This window comes from Lucilia cuprina, chromosome 4, assembly GCF_022045245.1.
Source record: "Lucilia cuprina isolate Lc7/37 chromosome 4, ASM2204524v1, whole genome shotgun sequence".
Lineage (NCBI taxonomy): Eukaryota > Metazoa > Arthropoda > Insecta > Diptera > Calliphoridae > Lucilia > Lucilia cuprina.
In genome coordinates this window covers 69,746,674-69,769,842 of record NC_060952.1, presented here as the reverse complement: position 1 = coordinate 69,769,842, position 23,169 = coordinate 69,746,674, and the positions used below count along the sequence as shown (strand labels likewise).

Sequence of the window (23,169 nt, the reverse complement as noted above, 5' to 3'; positions counted from 1 at the left end):
TGGCTTAGTTTTAACGTGAGACAGACGGCAGACAGACGGACATATCTAAATCGACTCATAATTTCATAAGGACCAAGAATATATATATACTTTGTTGGGTCTCAGATAAATATTTCTCGGTGTTACACACGGAATGACAAAGTTATATACTTATACCCTCTATCACCACTGATGGTGGTGGAGGGTATAAAATACGGTACGCCTTGGACGATTGGGCTATTACAAATCAAAATTGCTTTGTTCTTTACCAGTAATAACCTATTCAGCTAACTGAAATAATGTGGTTGATAATGAACCCATTACCAAATAATATATGAAAAAACTAATAACCATTACCAAAAATTTCATATTTTGCTGGGTATGTGTAATTTTTAGTATACGATGTTTATTAAATAAAAAATAAATAGAAATTTATGATACACAAAACATTTTAAATCATTTTATCATTATTTTTTTATTTTGTGGTAACGAAAGTTTTTAAAATCTTTAACCACAATAGGTTGCTAGGAAAACATAATTTTTTATTGTATGTAATTTATTAAAATTTAATATGGAAAAACTAATATTTTCGATTTTAAAGGAATATGACCACACACTCATAAATATTAGGAAGAAAATATACATAATATCGCTCATTTACTACAATATTGGCGTAACTCGAAATTCGGGTTTTTTGTAGTACAAGTAAATACGTATGTATGTATATTAGAAAATTTAAAAATTTTATTTAAATTCAGACAAGATTAAATTCTCTACCTTACTTATGACGTTTTATGTTTAAAAACCGATAATTTGTTTAAAAGTTATTTTAGTAATAGTAAAATGTCATTAATATAAAATCCGTGTTTCTTGAACGTCTTTTTTATTATGCCAGTCGGAGCGATATATGCCAGTAAATGAACGATAGATGTATATGTGTATGTGTATTGTATGAAGGAATAAAAATTGTGCGACAAGCCGTCCGAAATTACAAGAGGAAAAAATATTTTTTTAGCTTTTGCACAGTGCAACACGACAAAAAATAACCATATACGGATAAAAGACCAATAATAAGAAGACTCGTGTCTTCCAGTTTTGTCTAAAGTCATGCACTTTTTATACCCTACACCACTTTAGTGGGGAGGGTATATTGGGTTTGTGCTGATTTTTGTAACGCACAATAATACTGGTACTATACCCACCTTACAGTATACCAATCGGCTCAGAATCATTTAGCTATATCCGTCCGTCCGACCATGTAAATCTTGTAATCAAACTACAGGTCTTCTATTGTCCCAGGGACGAATAGGTACCGTAGACGAAACCTATTGAAAATGATTATCATCGGTCCATTATATCACCTAGCCCCAGTATAAGTGAACCCCACGAATAGGACTTTTAAGTTCATATTTATGTTTAATATTCTCTTATCTCGACATAAAGAGTTCTATACAAGACTTGATCACCCTTACAAATTCCATAGTAATAGGTCCTCATATGACTCTAGCCCCTATGTTAAGCCCCCATCAAAATTTCATTTAAATGTCCACAATTTTATTCAACAATAAACGGCTTAAGTATGTATATCTGAGGCAAGGTACAATTCCACTTAAAGGCTTTGTTATGGCAATTAAATCACATTAAATTTTTGTAAAAGGTGTAGATTTGGATCATCGGTGTCATTTTTGAAAAAAGGTATCATTTTCTCAGGCTCATATCTTGCAAACCGTTCGGAATTTTTATTTACCTTTCAAAAATTAAATTTGTTTTACATTTTTTCGTTTTTCAGACCTATAAGTAGCAAACCCTTTAAAATTTAAGAAAACAGTTAGTTACAAAAATGTACCTAAGATCCCAATAAACAACTTTCTAGAACATATGAACTTTTTAGAAATGATATTTAAGTCGAAAAAGAAATTTTCCAGAATTTTATTGAAAATCCTGACCTCAGTTTAATTTTTTTAAAAATAAAACATTTTAGATTTTTTTTAAATTAGTCTCGAAAAATCCGTAATTTTGAGCTGATTACGGGAAAAATAATTTAAAAAAATTGTAAAATATCTTTGGTCCACAAAATGATTTTTAGTGGGTTTGAGAGGCATTTTTTTGCTTTTTATCGAAATGGGTGTCGAAATTGTTGTAATTTTTAGCTCATTTAGAAAATTATATGTATGACATTTGGTGTAGTCTATTTCAGATTTTTTTGAAACTTGTATGCCCTTTATAAATAAACGTCATTTTGCGGACCAGAAATACACTAACAAAAATTACGCTTAAAATTGCTTAATTTTGGATACCCAATTTCAAATGATTTCAGAAAAAAATGTTTGAATATATTGCACTGAAATCAAGATTTTCAATCCCAGGTAGGAAATTGAGGTCCTTTTAAAAAAATTGTTTTTTTATTTTTCCCGTATTTAGCTTATTGGAACGCATCGTTATAGAGGTATTCCTCCTAAGAAGTGGCCCACGGGACGCCTTAATGTTGAAGTAAAGAAAAACCAAAAGAAATTATTTTTTTTCAGGAAACTTGTCACTTTTGCGACTTACCAGGAAGTTCATATGTTCTAGAAAGTTGTTAATTGAGATTTTAAGTACATTTTTGTTTCTGTTTTCTTAAATTTTAAACGGTTTGCTACTTATAAGCCTGAACAAGCAAAAGTATGCAAAAAAATTTTGCGATTCTGATCACGAAAATAATTTTTTGACTTATATGTTCACAATTTTGGTTCTTTGTTATAAAAGCAATAACATTTCCTCAGAGAGTAGTAAATCAAAATTCCGAACGGTATGCAAGATGTGAGCCTGAGAATTTTCTCACTTTTTTCAAAAATGACACCGAGGTCCCAAATCTTTAAGGGCCTATAACTAAAAAAGTGCATAACTTTGGGAAAACCCGGAAGACACGGGTCTTCTTTTCTTGGTCTTTTATCATATAGTGGTTGAATAACCATATACGGGCAATATTTCCAGTGAAATATTTTCAAATTTTGGTAATGAGTATTGTAGTAATTAGTTATTTTATACATTACTTGTGACGTGTGTTCTAATAAAAAATTAGTTAGCGGTTTTAATTCTAGTCTGTATTAAAAGTTTAAACAACATTGATTTTTACATTTGTGTAAAAACCATTTAAGATATCATGACAAAATAACTTGAAAATGGAGCATTGACTGTTTTCTTACTTATAAACATAGAAAATTACTGTAGTCGGTTTAAGATATGGAAAATTCGGGCAAGCACATTCGTCAGACCAACATTTGTGAATTCTCTGAGTACCATATCAAATTATTAGTTATAGTCTTACAGCCCAAAACAATTCTATATGAACGCAAACAATTCTATATGAAAACATAATTTTGTGTGGCACTCTAATCTATAAATAAAAAATCATATATAAATGCATATATATGATTTTTTATTTATTTATATTTTTATTCTATTCTTTGTGTAAGAATTTATAGCATAGAATAATATAATTTCAAACATTTTTAACCAGGTTTTTGTTCTCTTATGAAAAGTATTAATGTTATTTTCAAAGTTTATGGTACAGGAAAATGACAAAATAGTAATATAGATAAAAATGCAAGAAAACAAAAGAATAAAATTTAACTTTTGTTTTCATATTTTAGAATTTAATAATTAAATTTATAGTTTTATAAAAGTTTATGAAAACGACCTAATTGGGAACTATTGGACCTTTTTATTATATGTAGTTTCTACAACTTGTTTAAAGATGTTTTATATGCTGATTACAGAAACATTATTTAAATTTTCGGTAAAGAAATTTAATACTCTGGAAATATACATATACAGAAAAAATACAGTTGTTCTTTATTATTCTTTATTTAAATTGGAATGAATATATTAAAAATGATGAATATGTTAAAAATCTTTATAGAGACTTCTTGGAAATATTTCCAATTGGGTAAGAAAGACAAAAGTTTTTAATTTATTGAATAAAGGACTTTATTTAATAAGTAATTGATTTTGTTAAAATTTTTACAAAAAGCTTTATTTTTTATTTGCATATTAAAAATAACAATAGAATATTTTTTGAATTATTAAAATGTTATAATTTTACAATAATGTTAAATATTTTGGTAAGGATATTTATTTAATTACTAATATATTTTGTTAATTCTACAAAAAAAAAACACTTCTTGAAAGTATGTCTAATAGAATTATCGATCTCACAGAAATGTATATGGAGATTAAGTAATATTTATTTTATCATACAAACGGACAGACAGAAGTGCAGATGGACATATCTTAATTGACTTCAATATCTACATACATATGTATAAAGATCCAGAATATATCAATAAACTATATTTAGAAAAATGCTAACTCAATGAAGTTTATTTTTAAGTGATTTTTTAAAAAATTACTTTTTAGCCGATAAAATAATTGTTTATGTCATATAATAAAAATTCCTTATAAGTCCATTAAGCTGTAACTAAGTAGGAAAACTCATGGCACATCTGTTCATCTACTATTTCCCAATACAAAAATTGTAAATTTTGAAATGTTTTCAAATATAAAGTTTACAAATATTTTACCATTAAATGCATGACAATTTTACTTGCAATCATAGAATATTAGAGATCTTATTTTTTGTGAAATTGCTATTACCTCAGAAAAATTAATTCAAAAATTAGCAATCTGGGGAATTTTTAGCTAAATGAAAATTGGCTGCATATATTTCAATTAAGTTTATGTTAAAAACCCAATAAAATCCAGAAAAATATTAAAAAAATTAGATATTTGTTTTAAAATAAGCAATAGAAGAATAATAAAATAAAACAATAGAAAATTCGGGTTTATCGAAACTTTATTTCTAATTTTAGCCAAATTTATTAAAAAGGTCAATGTATCCACATTTTCACATTTAAATTTAATTAATCTAGCAACTCAAATAAATTTAAAAACAAGTATTATTTCTACATTCGGCTGTGCCGAATCTTATATACCCTTCACCAAGTATGTTTTAAAAAACAGTTTTTATTTATTTTATATCTCTGCACACATGTCACACATAACATACACACAACCAAATATAAACTGTAGCGTTGTACTGTAATACCACAGTCACCACCCCCAAACAAATATCAGAGCTGTATTACCAACATATTACTGCTTTTTTACCTTCGTGAAAACAGAACAGCATGAAAACATACAAAAAAATACATAGCTGAATAAAACCAAATACATATCTACACGCACATGTACATCTTTATCCAATTCATAGTGTTGTTGTTGCTTTTTTATCAAAGCATGAAAAAAATGTGTCTTTTTTGATGAAATTTTCAGAGGTTGTCTCGGATTTTTGCTCATATCTCAGTTATTTATAGACCGATTTTGCAGATTTTAAATAGCGATCTTCTAGAAAGCATGTCTAACTGAATCATTCAAGATTCGGATCTCGCCGATATCTGGGGACCTCTTAAAACTAATTTCAACAGACAGACGGACATGACTTAATCGAATCCGCTATCTATAAGGATCCAGAATATATATACTTTATAGGGTCGAAAAATTATATTATAGAAATTACAAACGGAATGACAAACTTATATATATACCCTTCTCAAGAAGGTGAAGGGTATAATAACAATGAATTTGAGTACTGCTACTTGATATACCTTAGAAGAAAGCATCAAAACAAACAATTAACATATTTGAGTCATATATGTAATTTTTGCAAATATTTTAATTTTCTAGTTTTAATAAGAAAATATCAAGTTTATTGGAAAACTAAATGGTCGAAATGACAAAAAAATAATTACTGTGCTCGTTAGAAGTTAGGAATTTTCCACATAAGAGTGCTACAGTGTGAAAAAGAAAAAATGTGAGCACAACAGATCGTGCTTGCTTTCGGAAAGCCAGAACTATGGAGCGTTTATTGACATCTAAACAGGTAAAAACACCGAAAACAGGCTCCTGTCGCCATAAATAAGAACTTATGTGAATGGGCAGAATTTGCCTTATATCAGCCGTAAAGCAGAAAACACCAGCGTTATCAAAAAAATATTTGAAGAATCGTCTTAATTTAGCAAGAAGCAAAAAATTTGAGTGTTGATGACTGGAAAAGGGTTATATGGTCCGGTGAAACGAAGATTAATCGTTTTCAGTCTGATGGCAAGGAATATTACTGGTACCGCTCTTATGAAAGACTAAAAAAGCAACAAGTAAAATCTCGATTCTTTAGTAAAATTAGATGCTATGATGAAAAAGGAGGATTATTTGAGAATTTGAATCCAATATTCCTGATTTTGTGGAAGATTGTGCATATCCAGAGTAAGAGGTTATACTCCACAGTATGGGAATCCGAAGCATACGGCAAAAATCGTAAAAAATTGGCTTTCAGCGCAATGGCCAACTCAATGCCCGGAAATCAATCCAATTGAAAATTTATGGTCTTTGTTAAAAAGAAATCTTAAAGAACTTTTATCGAGAGTACAAGCGGAGTGGTCTAGTATTCCGCACCGGACCATTGAGACCTTGGTCGAAAGTACGCCTAAACGTATAAAATGTGTCATAAAAGCATATAAAAATCAAAATTTTTTAAAACGTTCAAAATTATCATGAATATTTTGCTCGTTACTGTAGGTATTAAAAGTCACCTAAAATATCGTGTGCGTTAAGTGAGATATTGGGGTTTAAAAAATTAGTTTTTAACTAATATCTCTCTTGTTATTCATTAACTGTTTATATATCGAGACCCTATTTTCAAAAAGTGCGAACTCAACTTTTGGTCGAATTGCGTTTTTAATGGCAAATATTTTCCCATCTCGTTCCCTATCTCTGGTAGAAATGTTAAACCTAAAAAGTTAGGTTTGCTCTTTTTATATCATTTTTTATTATATTGCTAACTTCCATACAAAATTAACAATTTTTTTTTAAAAGATTTAGTTTAATTAACATTTATATCGAATCTTATCAAAATCGACATGCTGAACACAATACTAGTAAGGATTAAGAAATTTACTGACCAGTTATATGCCCATTATATGCCCATCACCTTCGTGAGAAGGGTATATATAAGTTTGTCTTTCCGTTTGTAATTTCTATAATATAATTTTCCGACCCTATAAAGTATATATATTCTGGATCCTTATAGGTAGCGGAGATGATTAAGCCATGTCCGTGACGAATTCTTAATTCTACAGAGTCAGATACGAAGAAGACAACTAACTCGGAAATTGTGATGTCATAAGGACAAGACAATAAGTCAATTGACTCGAAAGAGACATCATCTTGTTTTTATTAGGATAACTATCTGGATCTTTATGATTATACCCACCATTATTCCAAGAGGCTTTATGGGATTCTCAGACTAATTCTTCGTCAGGTTAACTACCTCGAGCTCCATTCCTTTTAAAACAGAAATGTTTTTCTCATGTTTTTGAATAGAAAACCCTAAATATTTAAATAGCTTAAATCAGCTACAAATGCAATAAATTTAAGAACATTACAAACACAATTTTATTTTATATTCTAACTAGCATACCTGGGTCCTTCGCTATACTAACTTAAATTAAATGCATATACGTTCAATATCACGTGATTAAATTCGCATTCAGTAACAAGCTTGTATTTTAAAGTTTCATTCATTTAACTTCCACATTATAGAAAATTTCGAAAGTACTATTTGAAAAAAGTACCATAAAATACCTCTAATAGATTATCATTTAATCAAAAATTGTATGTTTCTGTGTTCAATATTATATACAGTTCAAAAATTATGATTTTAATGAATGAAAAAGTACCAAAAGTCACTTTCAGTAAATTCTCATTCACTAAGGTCTCTACATTTTAAATATATATGTTCAATTGTAAAAATATCAAAAAGTACAACGGAAAAAAACGAAAAAGTACAAAAATCTCTCTCAATAAATTCTCATTTAATTAAGATCGTGTGTTCAGGTTTAAGTTTGTATGGCCCGGATTAACTGAGGACCCATAGATGGGGACTTTTTCGTTCTTCAAAAGGTACAAAAGGCTTTAAACACATCATGGTGAAGGGTATATAAGATATAGAACTCTTACTTGTTTTAAATTAAATTTCATTTGTTTTAAATTACTTTTCAGTTGTATTTACCTACATAATATTATGAGTGTAGATTCCAAGATTTATTGAACATTATAAATTTAGTAATTTGCATGTATATATGTGTGTGAAAGATTTAGAGATTTTCAAAATACAAATGCATATATAATTTTGTTCTACACAAAAATTTTGTTCAACACAAATTGATAATGCTCTTTAAATACGGTTAAAGCGCTTTTAGGGGCTGGACCTAATATAGGAGAAATAGAAGTATACAAAACTAATATTTTTGCCAAATTATGTATCAATAGCTTAATTTGGTAATAAGTAATGTGCGTTTAAGAGATTTTCGTAAAATAAAAAAAATGAATTATGTGCGTTCAAGTGATTTTCGGAAGAGGACCTTAATTTATTATTAGATATGCGCGTTTAAGTGATTTTTGGGACCTTGTATGGGAGCTATGAACAATTATGGACCCATCCAAAAAATGTTTCTTTTGAATAAATTCTATTGACATAAAATTTTAATTTGTAAAATTTTGTAAAGATATCGACATTACGACGGAAGTTATTAACAAAAAACCAAATTTCCGGGAATATGTACTTTTGTATGGAAGGTATATGAAATTGTGGACCGATTCTGGTGATTTTCCACAAAAATTAAGTTCTGGTGCGGGAACGAATGTATGCCGGTTTTTATGGAATTATCTTGCATAGTTTTCAAGAAAATTACATCAGAATGTGTAAAAAGTGCTTATTTTTTCGAGGTTGTTTCAAATTTTGATTCATAACTTTTCCCGATGTGAACCAATTTTTCCCATTTTCAATACCAAACAACTGAGGAAAACGAAGAACATTGGGTGAATTTGGTTAAATTCTATTACTTCGTTTTATCGTGAGCGCGTTTTACACAGACAGACAGACTGGCAGAGGGACATAGCTAGATCGACTCAGAATTTGATAAAGACCCAGAATATATATACTTTGTTGGCTCTCAGATGAATATTTCTTGGTGTTACATACGGAATGACAAAGTTATATATACCCTCTATCACCACTGATGGTGGTGGAGGGTAGAAAAACGTATACATATAACTTTATATTATAAATCAGCATATATAATATCACGGAAATATACTATTTATTCACTTTAGCATGGTTGATGAATGGAACTATAATTCTTTGCAAAAATTGCAATAATTCTATGAGTCCTCGTCGTACGAAGAACTTGTATTACGAAAAAGATCAAAAAGGGAATACAATTCTGCTTGAAAGGAAAAATGTTTTTGAACAGTTTTGGAAACTATCGTGGGAAGGTAAAAAAATGTTTGTGAAATCTCATGTTTCAGAATTAGCATCAACAACAAACTATTCAGAAACGTCTAAGAGATATAAAACATTTATCTATAAACTTCCTTATAAACATAAATTACTACAGGTATGTAAATTGATGTTCCTATCAACATTAGCCATAAATCGTAGTATGGCAATTGATGGGGTAGATGACAAAGTTTCAACCCCTGTTATACAAAAAACTATAAAATTATACCTTTCAAAATGTTTTAAAACAAATACATATGTATATAATGATATATATGCTCTCTAAAACAATGAATATATGCTCTCTAAAACAAGTGAATTGAATGTCCTATTTTACGTCCTCAAGAACTTTTGATTGCGAAAATTATGCAATATTTAAGCCCCGTAAGGATGAATGCGATACATGCGTGGGTAACAAACCAAAACAAATATCTCCAGAAGAGTATAAATATCATATAGCCCAAAAAGAATGTGTACAGATTGAATAACACTAGATAATATAAAATCTCAAAATAAATTATGCCATGTCTTTACTATGAAAACTTAGGCTGTTAAACTATGTCCCGATATTAACGTGTCCGCCGCTTATTATAAACAACGATTGCAAGTTCACAACTTCACAATCTACAATATTGGGAATTACCAGTGCTCTAATTATTGGTGGAGCGATATACATGGTGACCTGTCCGCTTCATCGTTTGTAACATGCATTATAAATGATTTGGAAGTTTAGATGGATGGGGATATCAAAATATCACATTTTAGCTAAAGCGAATTTTTCAATTCGGCATAATAAAGTTACAGAAAACAAATATTTAGAAAAAGACACACTCAAATAGAATGTGCTCACGCAAAAATAGAAAAAAATTGAAAAACAAATCAGGTTATTTGCCCATTGAATACGTCACGTTTACGAAGGAATCCCGAAAAAACGTAAAAATTTATAACAAAATAAAGAAAATGCCATTTGATGCAATATATTTAAATTAAGATTTTTTTAAAAATTACAATGACCAAGAGCTATTTCGTTTTTCTTCAATAAGACCTGGAAAAGGAAAGAATGATCCAACTCTCTCACGTTATATTTTATACCTTTCCAATGGCTGCGTTAAATATATAACCAATTTTGACGATCAGTATACAGAATTGCCTTGCCGAATCAAAAGATACGAAGCATAACCGTTGCATTCGAAACAACTTCCTATACAATTAAATAAATGGAAACACCTCCAAGAATTTAAAAATGTTATTTCACAGTAGTATATAGTACTGCGATCATAGAACTGAGTATATAGTACTGATGATATATAGTACTGAGATCAGAATCAATACGTATTGCTTGATCAATAATGAGCAATTAAGATTTCATTTTAAATGAATTGAAATCGGGAGTTCGAAATTTATGTTCCATTTTCACGAAGGTGAGAGTAAAAAAAGCATATGTCACCAATATTTGTAACATATTTAGACTTATAATAAAAAAGACCTGCAAAATTGTATTTTTATCATTTAATACAGCTCTACAATGGACAAAAAATAAAAGAAACAATCTCTTAAACATTTTTTTCTCAATTTATCTTTGTTAGGAACATCAGTTACTATACTTTTGGGGACCTTCCTAATATAGGTGTATCTATGTTGAACAATGTGTGTTAAGTATAAATTAACAAAACTAAATCAAAAAACACACTGTTAGAGGGTATAATGCTGTAATAACAATTGTTCATATTGTACATAAGTCACGATTTACTTACCACAAGTGTAAACAACTTTCAGATACATCCGTGAATTGGGTTGACATGGTGAACCAAACGTATTGGCATCTGCGGCCAGATTGCAACGTCGACGTCCATGACAGATTTGCATAACGGTTTCAGTGGCATAGGAAGCCAAACAAGCTGAACGGTTCAATTGTTAAATTAAATTGCAATATCGTTGCATAAAACGAGAAGAACAAGAACAAAAATACACAAAATCAGCATATAAATGAAATGCAAAAAAAAAAAACAAAATAAAAAAATACATAAAACAACAAGATGTAAAAGAAAAAGGAAACCAAAAGAAAATTGAATTAATTAAATTGATTCTATGCTCGTTTTTTCTACCATTGTTATATTGTTGTGAAATTGGTATGGGTTCTATAATGGACATGATTACATAGTGCTGTTGGTGATGGAGTTTCATAGGCTTCCTTTGATTCTTTCTTCTTTTCACAATCACCAAATGTTTCCAAAAATACCAATACCACAACAACTGCATACTAAAAAAACTCTTTCCTTTTGCATTTTTGACATTTGGAAAGTTTTAATTTTTAACTACGTTTGCAGTTTACCAAACAATATTTGATCTATACTGTAGAACAATGGTAAAACCTCAGTACAATGTCATCTACATACATATATCCATGTATGTAATGTATAAAGAATCTACTCACTTTCTTCACGTACACCCTGTGGCTGGGGACACTGTATGCTCTCGTATTCGGTTCGTCCAAAACTTGCACTATAGACAGCAATACGAGAATATGGATTACACTCCAGCTGTGCAACATCATTGTGGCAGGCCACCTTGCTGCGAAATTCATCTGTAAAATTGAAAATGCATTTAGAATACAAAATAAAATTAACACTTGTATATCCTTTCATTACATAAATGCGCACATACACCGACACTGAAAATCTTGAAATCTATACATACACATTTATTCGTATGTATGTACATTCTTTTTAATCACAATAAACAACATCTGAAATATAAATTCATAAAATGTGTCTTGAATTAAAAAAAGTTTATTAAGTTTTTATTTTTTATAAATATTTTGCAGTCAAAATAAATTATTTTAAATTAAAACAACCCGGGAAAAAGTATTATATTAGGAATGCAACGAGTATTGTTTCAAATAGCCTCAATTTAAAAAAATAAATAAAATAATCAAACATTGAGTAAAATGTTTTGACTAACAATATTAGGCGTGGTGGTACCGTGAATTAAAATTCGTTTATCCAGGAAACGATTGGAAATAAGATCTTAAAATTTTGCACAAAGGCCTTTAAGATCCATTAACATACCACACCTATACTGTTAGAAAAATGGGCGGACTTCCGTTAGAAGTTCTTGGTACCTTCTATACTAGTGGTACATGGTCGACCATATAAAACCCTACATCATGAGTATATTTTTTATAAAGAAGTATTTTAGCAATTTTTGATAAAAACCAAAATTTTCTTAATGAGGCTTTTTATAGGAGTATCGACTCAAAATAACAAACAATTTTTTTATAAACGGTTTATAAATTTGATTTTGTATGGAAAATTTGTTATATAAAACTTTTATATAATAAAAATGTTGTTTGTGAATAAGGGGTCAAAGTAATGACCAGGACAAGGATTAAGGAATAACATTTAACTATTTTAATTTTTGAATTGAATTTGCCAAAAAAGGCATTGTTTTGTTGTTGCATTTTTTGCAGATATTGCTATAAATGCATAAAATGCATATTTTGCTTTAATTTGCATATAAAATAAAAATACGAATTTAGTACTTTTTGGATATTCTGACGCTTAAGGATTGAAAATTGTACCTACTTTTGGTATTTTTTGTATAAAACATTGTTTTTGGTTTATTAACTTATACATATGATGAATAAATAACAACGGGCTCCCGCTACGGTTTTGCTACTTTGGAATAGAGTTTTTATTTCGTTGAAAAAAGTACCAAAAGGAGGTAAAAACCGGATATTTAATTTCATTCAAACAAAACGAGTCAATTTAAATAAAATTTTTAGATTTGGAAAAACTAAATATTCTAATGGGGTGTTATTTTTGGAATATACTTGATATCAATAATAAAGGAACTTTTTGGTACTTTTTCTTTCTACACAGATATTTTTAAGTTTGAATTTAATTTAAACTTAGAAACGTGAAATTGAGCAAGTAGAGCCCGGAATAAATAAAATTTATTAAGAGAACTTTTTGGTACTTTTTCGTCCTTCAAGTGGAACTTTTTTTAGTTTTACTTTTGGTACTTTTCGTTCTTCAAAAGTTACTTTTGGATTTTCTATAATATTGAACCTAGAAACATGAAATTAAGTATGTAGAGCCCGGATAAAGTGAGATCCCATAAAAAGGGTATTTTCGGTACTGAATGTTCTCCATTGATAATAATGAACCTAGAAACATGAAATTTTGCATGTATGACACGGATTAAGTGAGGACCCATAAAAGGGGACTTTTTGGTACTTATCATTCTTTAAAAGTTACTTTTGGAATTTCTATAATATTGAACCTAGAAACTTTTAATTAAATATATGGATTAGGAGAGAACCCATTAAAAGGGAATTTTTGCTACTTTTTCGTTCTTAAAAAGTAGAAACATGAAATTAGGCATGTATGGGCCGGATTAAATGTGAACCCATAAAGGGGACTTTTCGGCACTTTTTCGTTATACAGTGGTAATTTTTGCAATTTCTTTAATATTGAACCTAGAAACATGAAATTAATTATGTAGAGTCTGGATTAAGTGAGAACCTATGTAAGGCGACTTTTTAATACTTTTTCGTTCTTTAAAAATTACCTTTTGAAATTTCTATAATATTAAACCCAGAAACATGTAATTAAGCATGTACGGCCGGATTATGTAGGAACCTATAAAAGGCTGTTATTGGCATGATTTAAACCAACAAATGTTGATAGATCGAAGAGAAATTTTGGTGTGGGTGTGATGTGGGGTTTCCTACGATTTCAAGTTTCCCATTTGCCTTATATCTACAAAAATGAATTCTGAAATAACTGTTAGAAGACGTCCTGTTAACACAGATGGATGAATATCCTGATAAGAATATTGTATTTCAGCAGGATAATGCCGCAATTCGTGTATCAAGCTTGCAGTCCTGATTACAATCCAATGAAAACCTATGACATTATTTTTATATTTGAACTATGAAAAAAATAAATATTATCCACAGAAAAAAGTTTCAGCATTAATACTATGAACTGCTTTCATTGATAAAAGTTAATAATATTTAAGAATAAGTTCCTAAATTGTATGAATTTTTTAATTTTTATTTTTTCAAACATAAAAACAAAGAAGCCTTGTCTTAAAATATTTCAAATGTATTTTTATTTTCTATTTGTTAAAAAAATTTTCTTAGGAAAATTTTGTGTTTTTTATGATTTTTAGGGAAAATCGATGAAATCTTCGCGTAATTGGCGGGATTTTATGAAGAAAAGATATTTAGGTATGTTTGCTGATGTTTTCTTGTCTAAGATTTAATTTTTCAGCATTTCAATTTATATTTTTTTAATTATACAAAATACGCTAATAAAGCATTATTATCTACTAAATATGAAAACAGATAAGTAGATAATATACTTTGTTGGCAATTTGTTGATGAATATTGCAGAAAAAAGTAAAAATTTCAAAAAATTTCGTGAAGTACAAATTAATACATTCTATGAACTTTTAATATTTTGAATGAAAATGGTTTGGGAAAAAAGTCATGTTCGATTCATACAATTAATTACAAAATTCATTCCAGTTATGTATTATTTTTGTAGTAAATAAAAATAAACAAAACCTCCTCATTATTTCAATAAACGAAGTATATGTTGACTACTGACACCACTCATATGTCCTATTAAAATCAATATTGCTCGAAGCTTTAATTTTATAAGTATTACATGAAGAATTCTACAGGATGAATAATGACAGTTAAAATGAACCATTGCCATATAGTCAAGTCCAAAATGAATTTACTAATATATACGAATAAGTTCTTTAAAAGATCTGAATTCAAATACTATTCCTTTTATTTAGATTTTTATTTTATTTTTAAACTTCACTTGTGTTCACACATTGTAGAAAATTAAAACGATAAATCAGTGAGGTTACAATAAGAAATACCATGTGAGTATGTGTTTGTTGGAATGTTAGAAATCTATATATCTGTGTGCAGAAGGAAGTGAAAATATGTGGGTATGTGTGCTAGAGAAAGTATGACTGAACAATTTAGTTGTAAATGGTACGTGTTGTAATATCTCTTGGTATTCAAATTGTTTAAATTCATTTTGTTTTAAGTATTTTTTGTGAATGTATGTATGTACTTTCTTTTCATTTCATCTAAGCTAACGAAAACTATAAAAGATTATGGTCTTTATCATCATGCACACACATACAACATATGTTTGTATTTTTGTACTCATTTTTGCAAGGAAATTACTGTGTATTATTGCTTTTGAAACTAATACATTTTGTCGAATTCGTACTCGTATAATAGACATAAATCCTTACAAAAAAGCTTAAGGGATTTAATTTTCATCGAAAATTTTAATAGTGCTACTGGAACAACAGCAATAATAAAAAAATAATAACTTCATCGACTCAACACTACTTTAAGCTTTGTTACATATGCACTATACCATATTTATGTAGTAAATATGTTTGTATGATGTATTTTGAAAGTATTAAAACCACACATGAATTAACAAATACAACTACATATGAAAGCATGAAATAGTTTTGGAATAAATACAATTAAAAACATGAATATATTAAATTGTATATTTCATGTTAGGTCTTGAGTAATATACCCTGCTGTCAAATATAATAACACTTTTGTAATTACATAATAATCTATATAATAAATAGGCAGGACAATTTTTTGTGACCCCTTTTAGACTTACAGTATACATCCGATCTTGGCCAATGGTATATTATTTTAATGGTATTTGTTTGCAGATGTCAACAATATATACATTAATAAGATCAGTTCAGAATAAATCGGTTTTGGAATAAATACAATTAAAAACATGAATATATTAAATTGTATATTTCATGTTAGGTCTTGAGTAATATACCCTGCTGTCAAATATAATAACACTTTTGTAATTACATAATAATCTATATAATAAATAGGCAAGACAATTTTTTGTAACCCCTTTTAGACTTACAGTATACATTCGATCTTGGCCAATGGTATGTTATTTTAATGGTATTTGTTTGCAGATGTCAACAATATATACATTAATAAGATCGGTTCAGAATTTTGGGAGCTATAAGCATTTATAGTTGTTACTAATACATAGAAACAAAAGTCACATGTACGTATGCAAAAAAAGTAAACAAAACTGCTTCTAGAAAAAAAGAGGAGAGTATATCTAATGCAGGCGCGGATCCACGTAGACATACATATTTTTATAATCTGAATTTTTAATTTTATTTTGATTAGGGAAGTTTTTGGATTAGCACTAATTTTGAAGATTTTTCATGTTAAATACAATACAGCTTCAAATAATCTTTGTTACGTTTTATAATGGTTCCCAAAATATTTCTAGTCTATCGATGGGTGTTTGTTTCAAAACAAAACAAAAAAATTAAAAAATAAATAATTCCAAAATACCTTTTTCTAATTTGGCCCAGCTCACGAACGGTCATCGCTACACTAGCAAGGTAAATTTTGAGAGGAGTAACAACAACATGTTTTTGCCTTCCATACAGAGTCGATCTAATATGTATACATATATGGGAAATTCTTTTTTTTAGATTTTAAGAAATCAATTATATATTTCTTTCGTTTAATATTTTGTGACGACGAATTTTTATTCACAAGATTTGTGTCGAGAGTAGTTGGAGAAATAAACACTTAAAGTTAAAATTTCTCAAAAATGTGATTGAAACCAAGTAGTTTTTTACAACTTTTTGATATAAGAAATTCAATTTGTAATTTTGTATGCTGTATACACTTGTTGAATAACTATAATCCATATTTAATTGTTGTGCCATTTAATTATTATTGCTGTAAAACAAACATTTCAGATATGCCATTAAAGCGTCTTTCAAGAACATTTCGTATGATATCAATATTTCATATTGATCTGATCACAATAAAATTTGGTAAAATTATTAAAATTCGTTCCTGTCGAATTTCATCACGGTACTTAAATTTGTATGCCAATTACAATTGTTAAACAGATTTTTGAACGGACCTTGTTCGGGCTATGGTAAATTATTGACCGATCATAAATGTTTGGTATTATGATTAAGATTTACGTTAAACACGTTCGTGCCACTTATGAGCGTTAAGGTGAATTTCGAAAGGAAATTTATATGGAGACTGCGGTCAAATGTTATCCGATTTACACCATGATTTCTTACTTACAAATAGTAAGTTTTTTTAACTGTTAGTTAATGAAATAATTCAGTTTGACAATTTTTATTTATTCGATTAACCGAACGACGAATAATCTTTTGAATACTCTTATGTACACCCTTAGTACTTCTCATAGCCAAAGTAAAAAAATATACAACATACGAGGTTAATTTATTCCAACCTATCAAAAAGTTCATAAGCCTTTTTATGAATTAAAATTCATTTAGTCAATGTATTTGCCCATTTTGAATTCAAACATAAAGAGGTAAATTGTATAAACACATGTGATTAAAATACATTAAATTTAGCATGAAACTTTTACCAAATTACACTTAAGACATGCTGAATTAAGTATAAAAACTTTATATAAAAATTATCACTTTTTGTAAAACTATCTTGTTTGAGTGCATAAGTACATATCTATTAGTATATATGTGTTTGTGTGTAAATATGAATGAATTTAGCTGTTATCTACCAGGTTGTTAAAAGTTTCACTCTTAAGTACCGTAACTTTTGTTGTTGCTGCTTCTGCTATTTTTATAGTTACAACATTCATTTACAGCAAAAACAAAATACGTACTTAAACTTAAAATTGTCTGACTCTAAAGAGTTTTAATAAACATATTTATGCAGTAGTGACAGGACAAAATAAAAGGCAAAACAAAAACAGACGGCATCAGTTAGTAGTGGTGAAGGCAAACAAACAATTTTATCCACGTAGGAAATTTAGTGGTAACGATAAAGATTTTAATATTTTTTGTGAACCGATTTTGACCAGTTTATTTACTAAAAATTTAGGATCAATAAAAAAATTGCTGAATATATCATTCCCCATGGGGCTGTCTTATGCATATAATATAACATATTATAAAAATATTGAATCAATTACTAATTAAGTGAAGAAAATTCCAAATGGGATTTTATAAAATAATTTCTGCCATCTGCACGAATATAAGTTGTACTTGCTCTTGTAAAAGTATTAGTATTCATAAAAGTTTCTTTTAATAGATGCTTGTTTGTTATTTAGTTACTCTCAGTTGGTAAAAGGACATTTTACTCTTACGTACAGTTTCACTCTGTGTGAGTTCAAGTGTGAGTATGAGAAGGAAAACTATTTAGGTACAAGTATACAACAGATACCCTGCAACTCTTTCTGAAACAAGTACTTTGAAACAAGGACTAGTTGTAGGAGTACTTATTAATAAATAGCTATGTGACTGTACTATGTGAAGTGATTGTACTAGGCGAAAGTCTTTTATGAAAATCATGTTTTGCATTCCTAGTACTTCCATATTCGTCTATAAGTTGTAAAATTAGTTTATCGGATCAAAATGTAATTTACAATGGTCTGCGCTAAAACGATTCTGGGCTCAGGTTGCACCATTCCTTCAGATATCTTAGTATTAAGCTTGAAACTTTTTTCAAAATATTGCTGACCTGTGTAATGACAATCAATTAAGTATTACAAAAACTAGTTTTAATATTTACAAATTTTAATTTGACTTAAAAGATAATAATAAGGCACCGGAGGTAATATATTGTTAAGAAAAATATATTTTAATTTAAAAGAAATATTTACTAATATTGATACATAAATCCCTGTTATACTATTGGGTAAGAAAAAAGTGTTTATGTGTAAGTATACAACTACTATGAGAATGAACTAAAGCATGCACATATAAAATTAACTTGATATTTTGTTTATTCAACTTTTTATGACTTTTGTTGTTCTGTTTCGTATGTTTGCGTATAATTGTATTTACGTACAACATTCTACGAGTGCTGGTGTTGATTATTATATTGTTATAATTATTATTAGTATGAATGAATAGTACATATATTTAGCTTTCTTGTTTCTCCGTCTCTATGTGTAAATGCGGCATTACAAAAAAACAGATACTTACATGGACGGCACTTATATGCAACTTCAACAATTTTTCTTCTCTTTGGGCAGGGATCTGAGCTGATGATGCTCGAACTTATTGTACTGCTGCTGTGATAACTACTCGAACCACTTGCATCACCCACACCACTGGCTCCTAATCCATAGAATTGTGGGCGACCATTAAATTTGCAATGCTTCTTTTTTTGGCAAGCTTCGACAACTGTTTGCAACAATGAATACTTTTATTTGTTGTATTAGTTTTTAATGGAACGATATAAAAATAAAGAAAAAACAACGATTATAATTAAATAGTATACAAAACTGACGTACACTGACAAACTAAATTATTGGCACAGTAAGCACATTAAACTACACAATAGATTTAATGACATTATAACATAGATTTTTAATATATAGAGTTATAGGTTCTCCACAAAATTCACTTCGTTGCATTACAAAATGTTTCTCATATTTATTATTAAACAATGGAGATTCTTAAAAGTATCCAATTTTCCTGAACAAAATTATGTTCCTAATTTTTTTGGTCAAATTGCCATTATTTCTACTTCCTAAAATGAACAGTTATCACGTGTCAAAGTAAAATTTTCATAGAATTAACCTATTTTTTTAATTTCTGAACACAGAGAGAATTCACAGAATGACATAGTAGTTAGTTAGTTTGATCGGAGGATGTACATATATACATCAAATCCGAAGAAATGTACCTAGGCCTCTGTCGGGCCTGTTGTGCACTCCTTAACCAGATTTTTTTCTAAGCAATACGAATTCGAAACATATTCGCATCATTTTGCTTTTATCGTTATTAATACGACGGTATTAAAAAAGTTAGTTATCCAAAATTTTCTCAAGAACTGGGTAAATACAAGAACTGGGTAATTCAAATTTGTAAAATATATTCTTCTACACAGTATTAGTAACACTTTGTATGACAAATGTATTAATGTCATAATAAATATATTTTTAATGCAATAGCACCCTAATAAATGTATATATGTATGTATTTATATATAAAAAATATATATACAATGTTTGGGATTTTTAAATTTGCAATTTATTTTAAAATAAAGGATAAAGTTATGTTTTCAATAAATTAAAATAAAAACACTTTAAAGTTAAATGGCCAACACTTGATTTTATTTTAAAAATATTTTCCTAAATAAAAATTATTTTACTTTATTAGACTTTATTTGTTTGTACAGTATATGTACATTAGGCTTCACGCAATATTTTTGAAATTGTGATGTCATACTTTTTAGGGCAGTTTTTGGAACAACGCTAATATTGGCGTAATTATTTTTTTTTAAATTTCAACTCCTTCATCTGCATATCTGCGGCCAAATTACCGATTTTGGGCGACATTTTTTTATAGACCGAAAACTGCTGTACATATTTCAAATCTGACTTTAGTATACTATTCTACAGAAAATTTAAGATATATAAACTTAATTTGACAGAATTTAGATGCACTATAAATGCATAAGAGCAAAAGAAAAAATGCAATTTAAAAAAAAATCAAAACCTGATTTTATCATTTGTAAATATAATATTCAATGCCCTTAAAAAAATAGTGTTAAAATTTTAAATTTATTGTAATCCCTTTAGGAGTTATGATGGTTATGTTGGCTTGTGCTTTAATAATTTCCCATCAAACAATGGTGTTTTTCATCATCATCTCTGAATTTAATAAAACTCCATCGAATTAATGTTCCATATATAACATGTATAATGACAAATTTTGGGCCTTATAACTTTCGTGGTTTTCGAAATATAGCGTTGTAAAGTTTAAAATCTGAAAATTTAAAGTCTCATCACATTTAAAGGGTTAATGATAAAATTTTTGTTTTTGCACCATTTGTCTCAGCACAAAGTCACATTTTTTTGAAATATTTTTTGAAAAAAGTGCATCTTTGGATAATACTAAATGCACTTTTGAAGCATTATAAAAGTGTGAAATTAAGCTCATTCTTATTGATTTTTCCTATAAAATCAATTATTGGAGCATGATATCCTATAAATTCTACACTTTCTGCTTTGTAAAAAATGTCGCTCAAAATCAGTGGTTTCCGCTTCAGATATGCAGAAGAAGGAGTTGGAATTTTGAAAAAATTATTACAGCATAGTATTCACTGATACAAAAACATTCTAAAAAGTTGTGATATCACAAAAATGGGAAACATTTTATTTTTTGAAACGAAACCTAATGTACATGTTACACCTTTTATTATTCGTACGATAAATTATTGTGGGAATATGTGCATAATATTTTAAGTTTTAACTAACAAACCGTTAACCGAATAAGAGCTGAAAAATGATCTCATCGGATTGCATCAAATGCATTTATCTCGTCAGATTGTATCCCATAACCAGATAGTCAATAGCCGAACCATTTATCTCGTCGTATTGTATTCCTTTGTATAGGTATAGTACGACTATGTATTATGTGAAAGTGATGTTAAATTTGGATTTCTGTATTAAAAGTATTAATTTTTATAGTTTTGCTTCGGTTAAACTATAAAAAAATAAGTAATAATTAGTTTTAACTTTTTTGTTAGGTTGTGTGAAATAAACAATACGAATATACGAAAAAGTTAAAAAAGTACATTAAAATGACTTAGGTAAAATCGAAAGTATTAAAACTAAATCCACCACTAAAGTGATATAGGGAATAAATATCTAATTGTTTCCAGTGCATCGTTTCTATATTTTTCTCGAATCGAGAAAAAAAACAAGTTAGTGTGCTATATTCGGTTGTAACGAATCTTAAATACCCTCCACCTGTAAGCTACTTTTTTTTTCTAATTTTTGGATAACTCGATAAAAATTTTGTTTTGTTTGCTGACCGTACTTCGGATCTATAGAAAATATATTTTGTTTCCATCAACATTAAAGTATTATTTATTAACAAGCCATTAAAATTGCTTTTTTCATAAAAAAATAAATGTAATTCCGAATACAGAATTTTTTAGATCCTTTTTTTAACGATGATTAAAAAAAATCTTGGATATGAAAGATAAAAGGATGTACTTTAATAATTATCGTAAAAAGCTGACCCAAAAGGAATGTGGGGGTACGAAAAACATGGATGTTTGGTATAACTTCTAAATTCAGAGTGGGATTTTATTCCAACTCACAATTTTTTTATGGGAATTTTTGCGATTTTCGTCAAAAATACAAATTTGAATTTTAATTTATAACTATAATATTGCTTAATTAAATTAATAAGTTAAGTTTATGTTTTCGATAAATTTTAAATAATAACCTACATTTCTGTAAAAACTTAAATTTCTCAACAATGTAAATTGAAACATTTCTCTGTCATTACACTTAAATTTTAAGCAAAAATAGATCTAGAACATCACAAAAATATTTTTTGGATACATTATTAGTTTTAGTCCAAGAAAAGTGGTCATCTGAACTATAGTGTAGTAGAAAATAATATCAATATAAAAACTATTTGACAAAAAAGCTTACAAAAATATATTTTTAATTTTTTATTAAAAAAATGCTTATTAGACTTCTAAACATATTTTTAATTTTAATAGAATATTACATGGTATAAATCCCAAATTCATAAACTCTCTGATGTTTGTAACGCTCAATAATATTGGTCCTATACCCACCTTAAAGTATACCAACCGGCTCAGAATCATTTTCTGAGCCTTGTAATCAAACTACAGTGCGCAGTTTTGAAGATAATGCATTTGGTACATGATCTTCTATTGTCCCAGGGACGAAGCCTTTTGAAAATGGTTAACATCGGCCCAT

At 28.5% G+C, this 23,169-nt stretch overlaps 1 protein-coding gene across 5 annotated transcripts in view; it reads right to left on the bottom strand.

Annotated features, from left to right (window-relative positions):
- The window catches only part of LOC111680407, a 170,867-nt gene that overhangs the window by 12,884 nt on the left and 134,814 nt on the right, over positions 1 to 23,169 (bottom strand). For all 5 annotated transcript variants that reach the window (XM_046949925.1, XM_046949923.1, XM_046949924.1 and 2 more), the window contains 3 exons: positions 19,403 to 19,622; positions 11,787 to 11,936; positions 11,107 to 11,250 (listed from right to left, as the gene is read on the bottom strand). In XM_046949925.1, the coding sequence (XP_046805881.1) occupies positions 11,107 to 11,250; positions 11,787 to 11,936; positions 19,403 to 19,622 (514 nt within the window). The remainder of the gene's footprint in view (positions 1 to 11,106; positions 11,251 to 11,786; positions 11,937 to 19,402; positions 19,623 to 23,169) is intronic.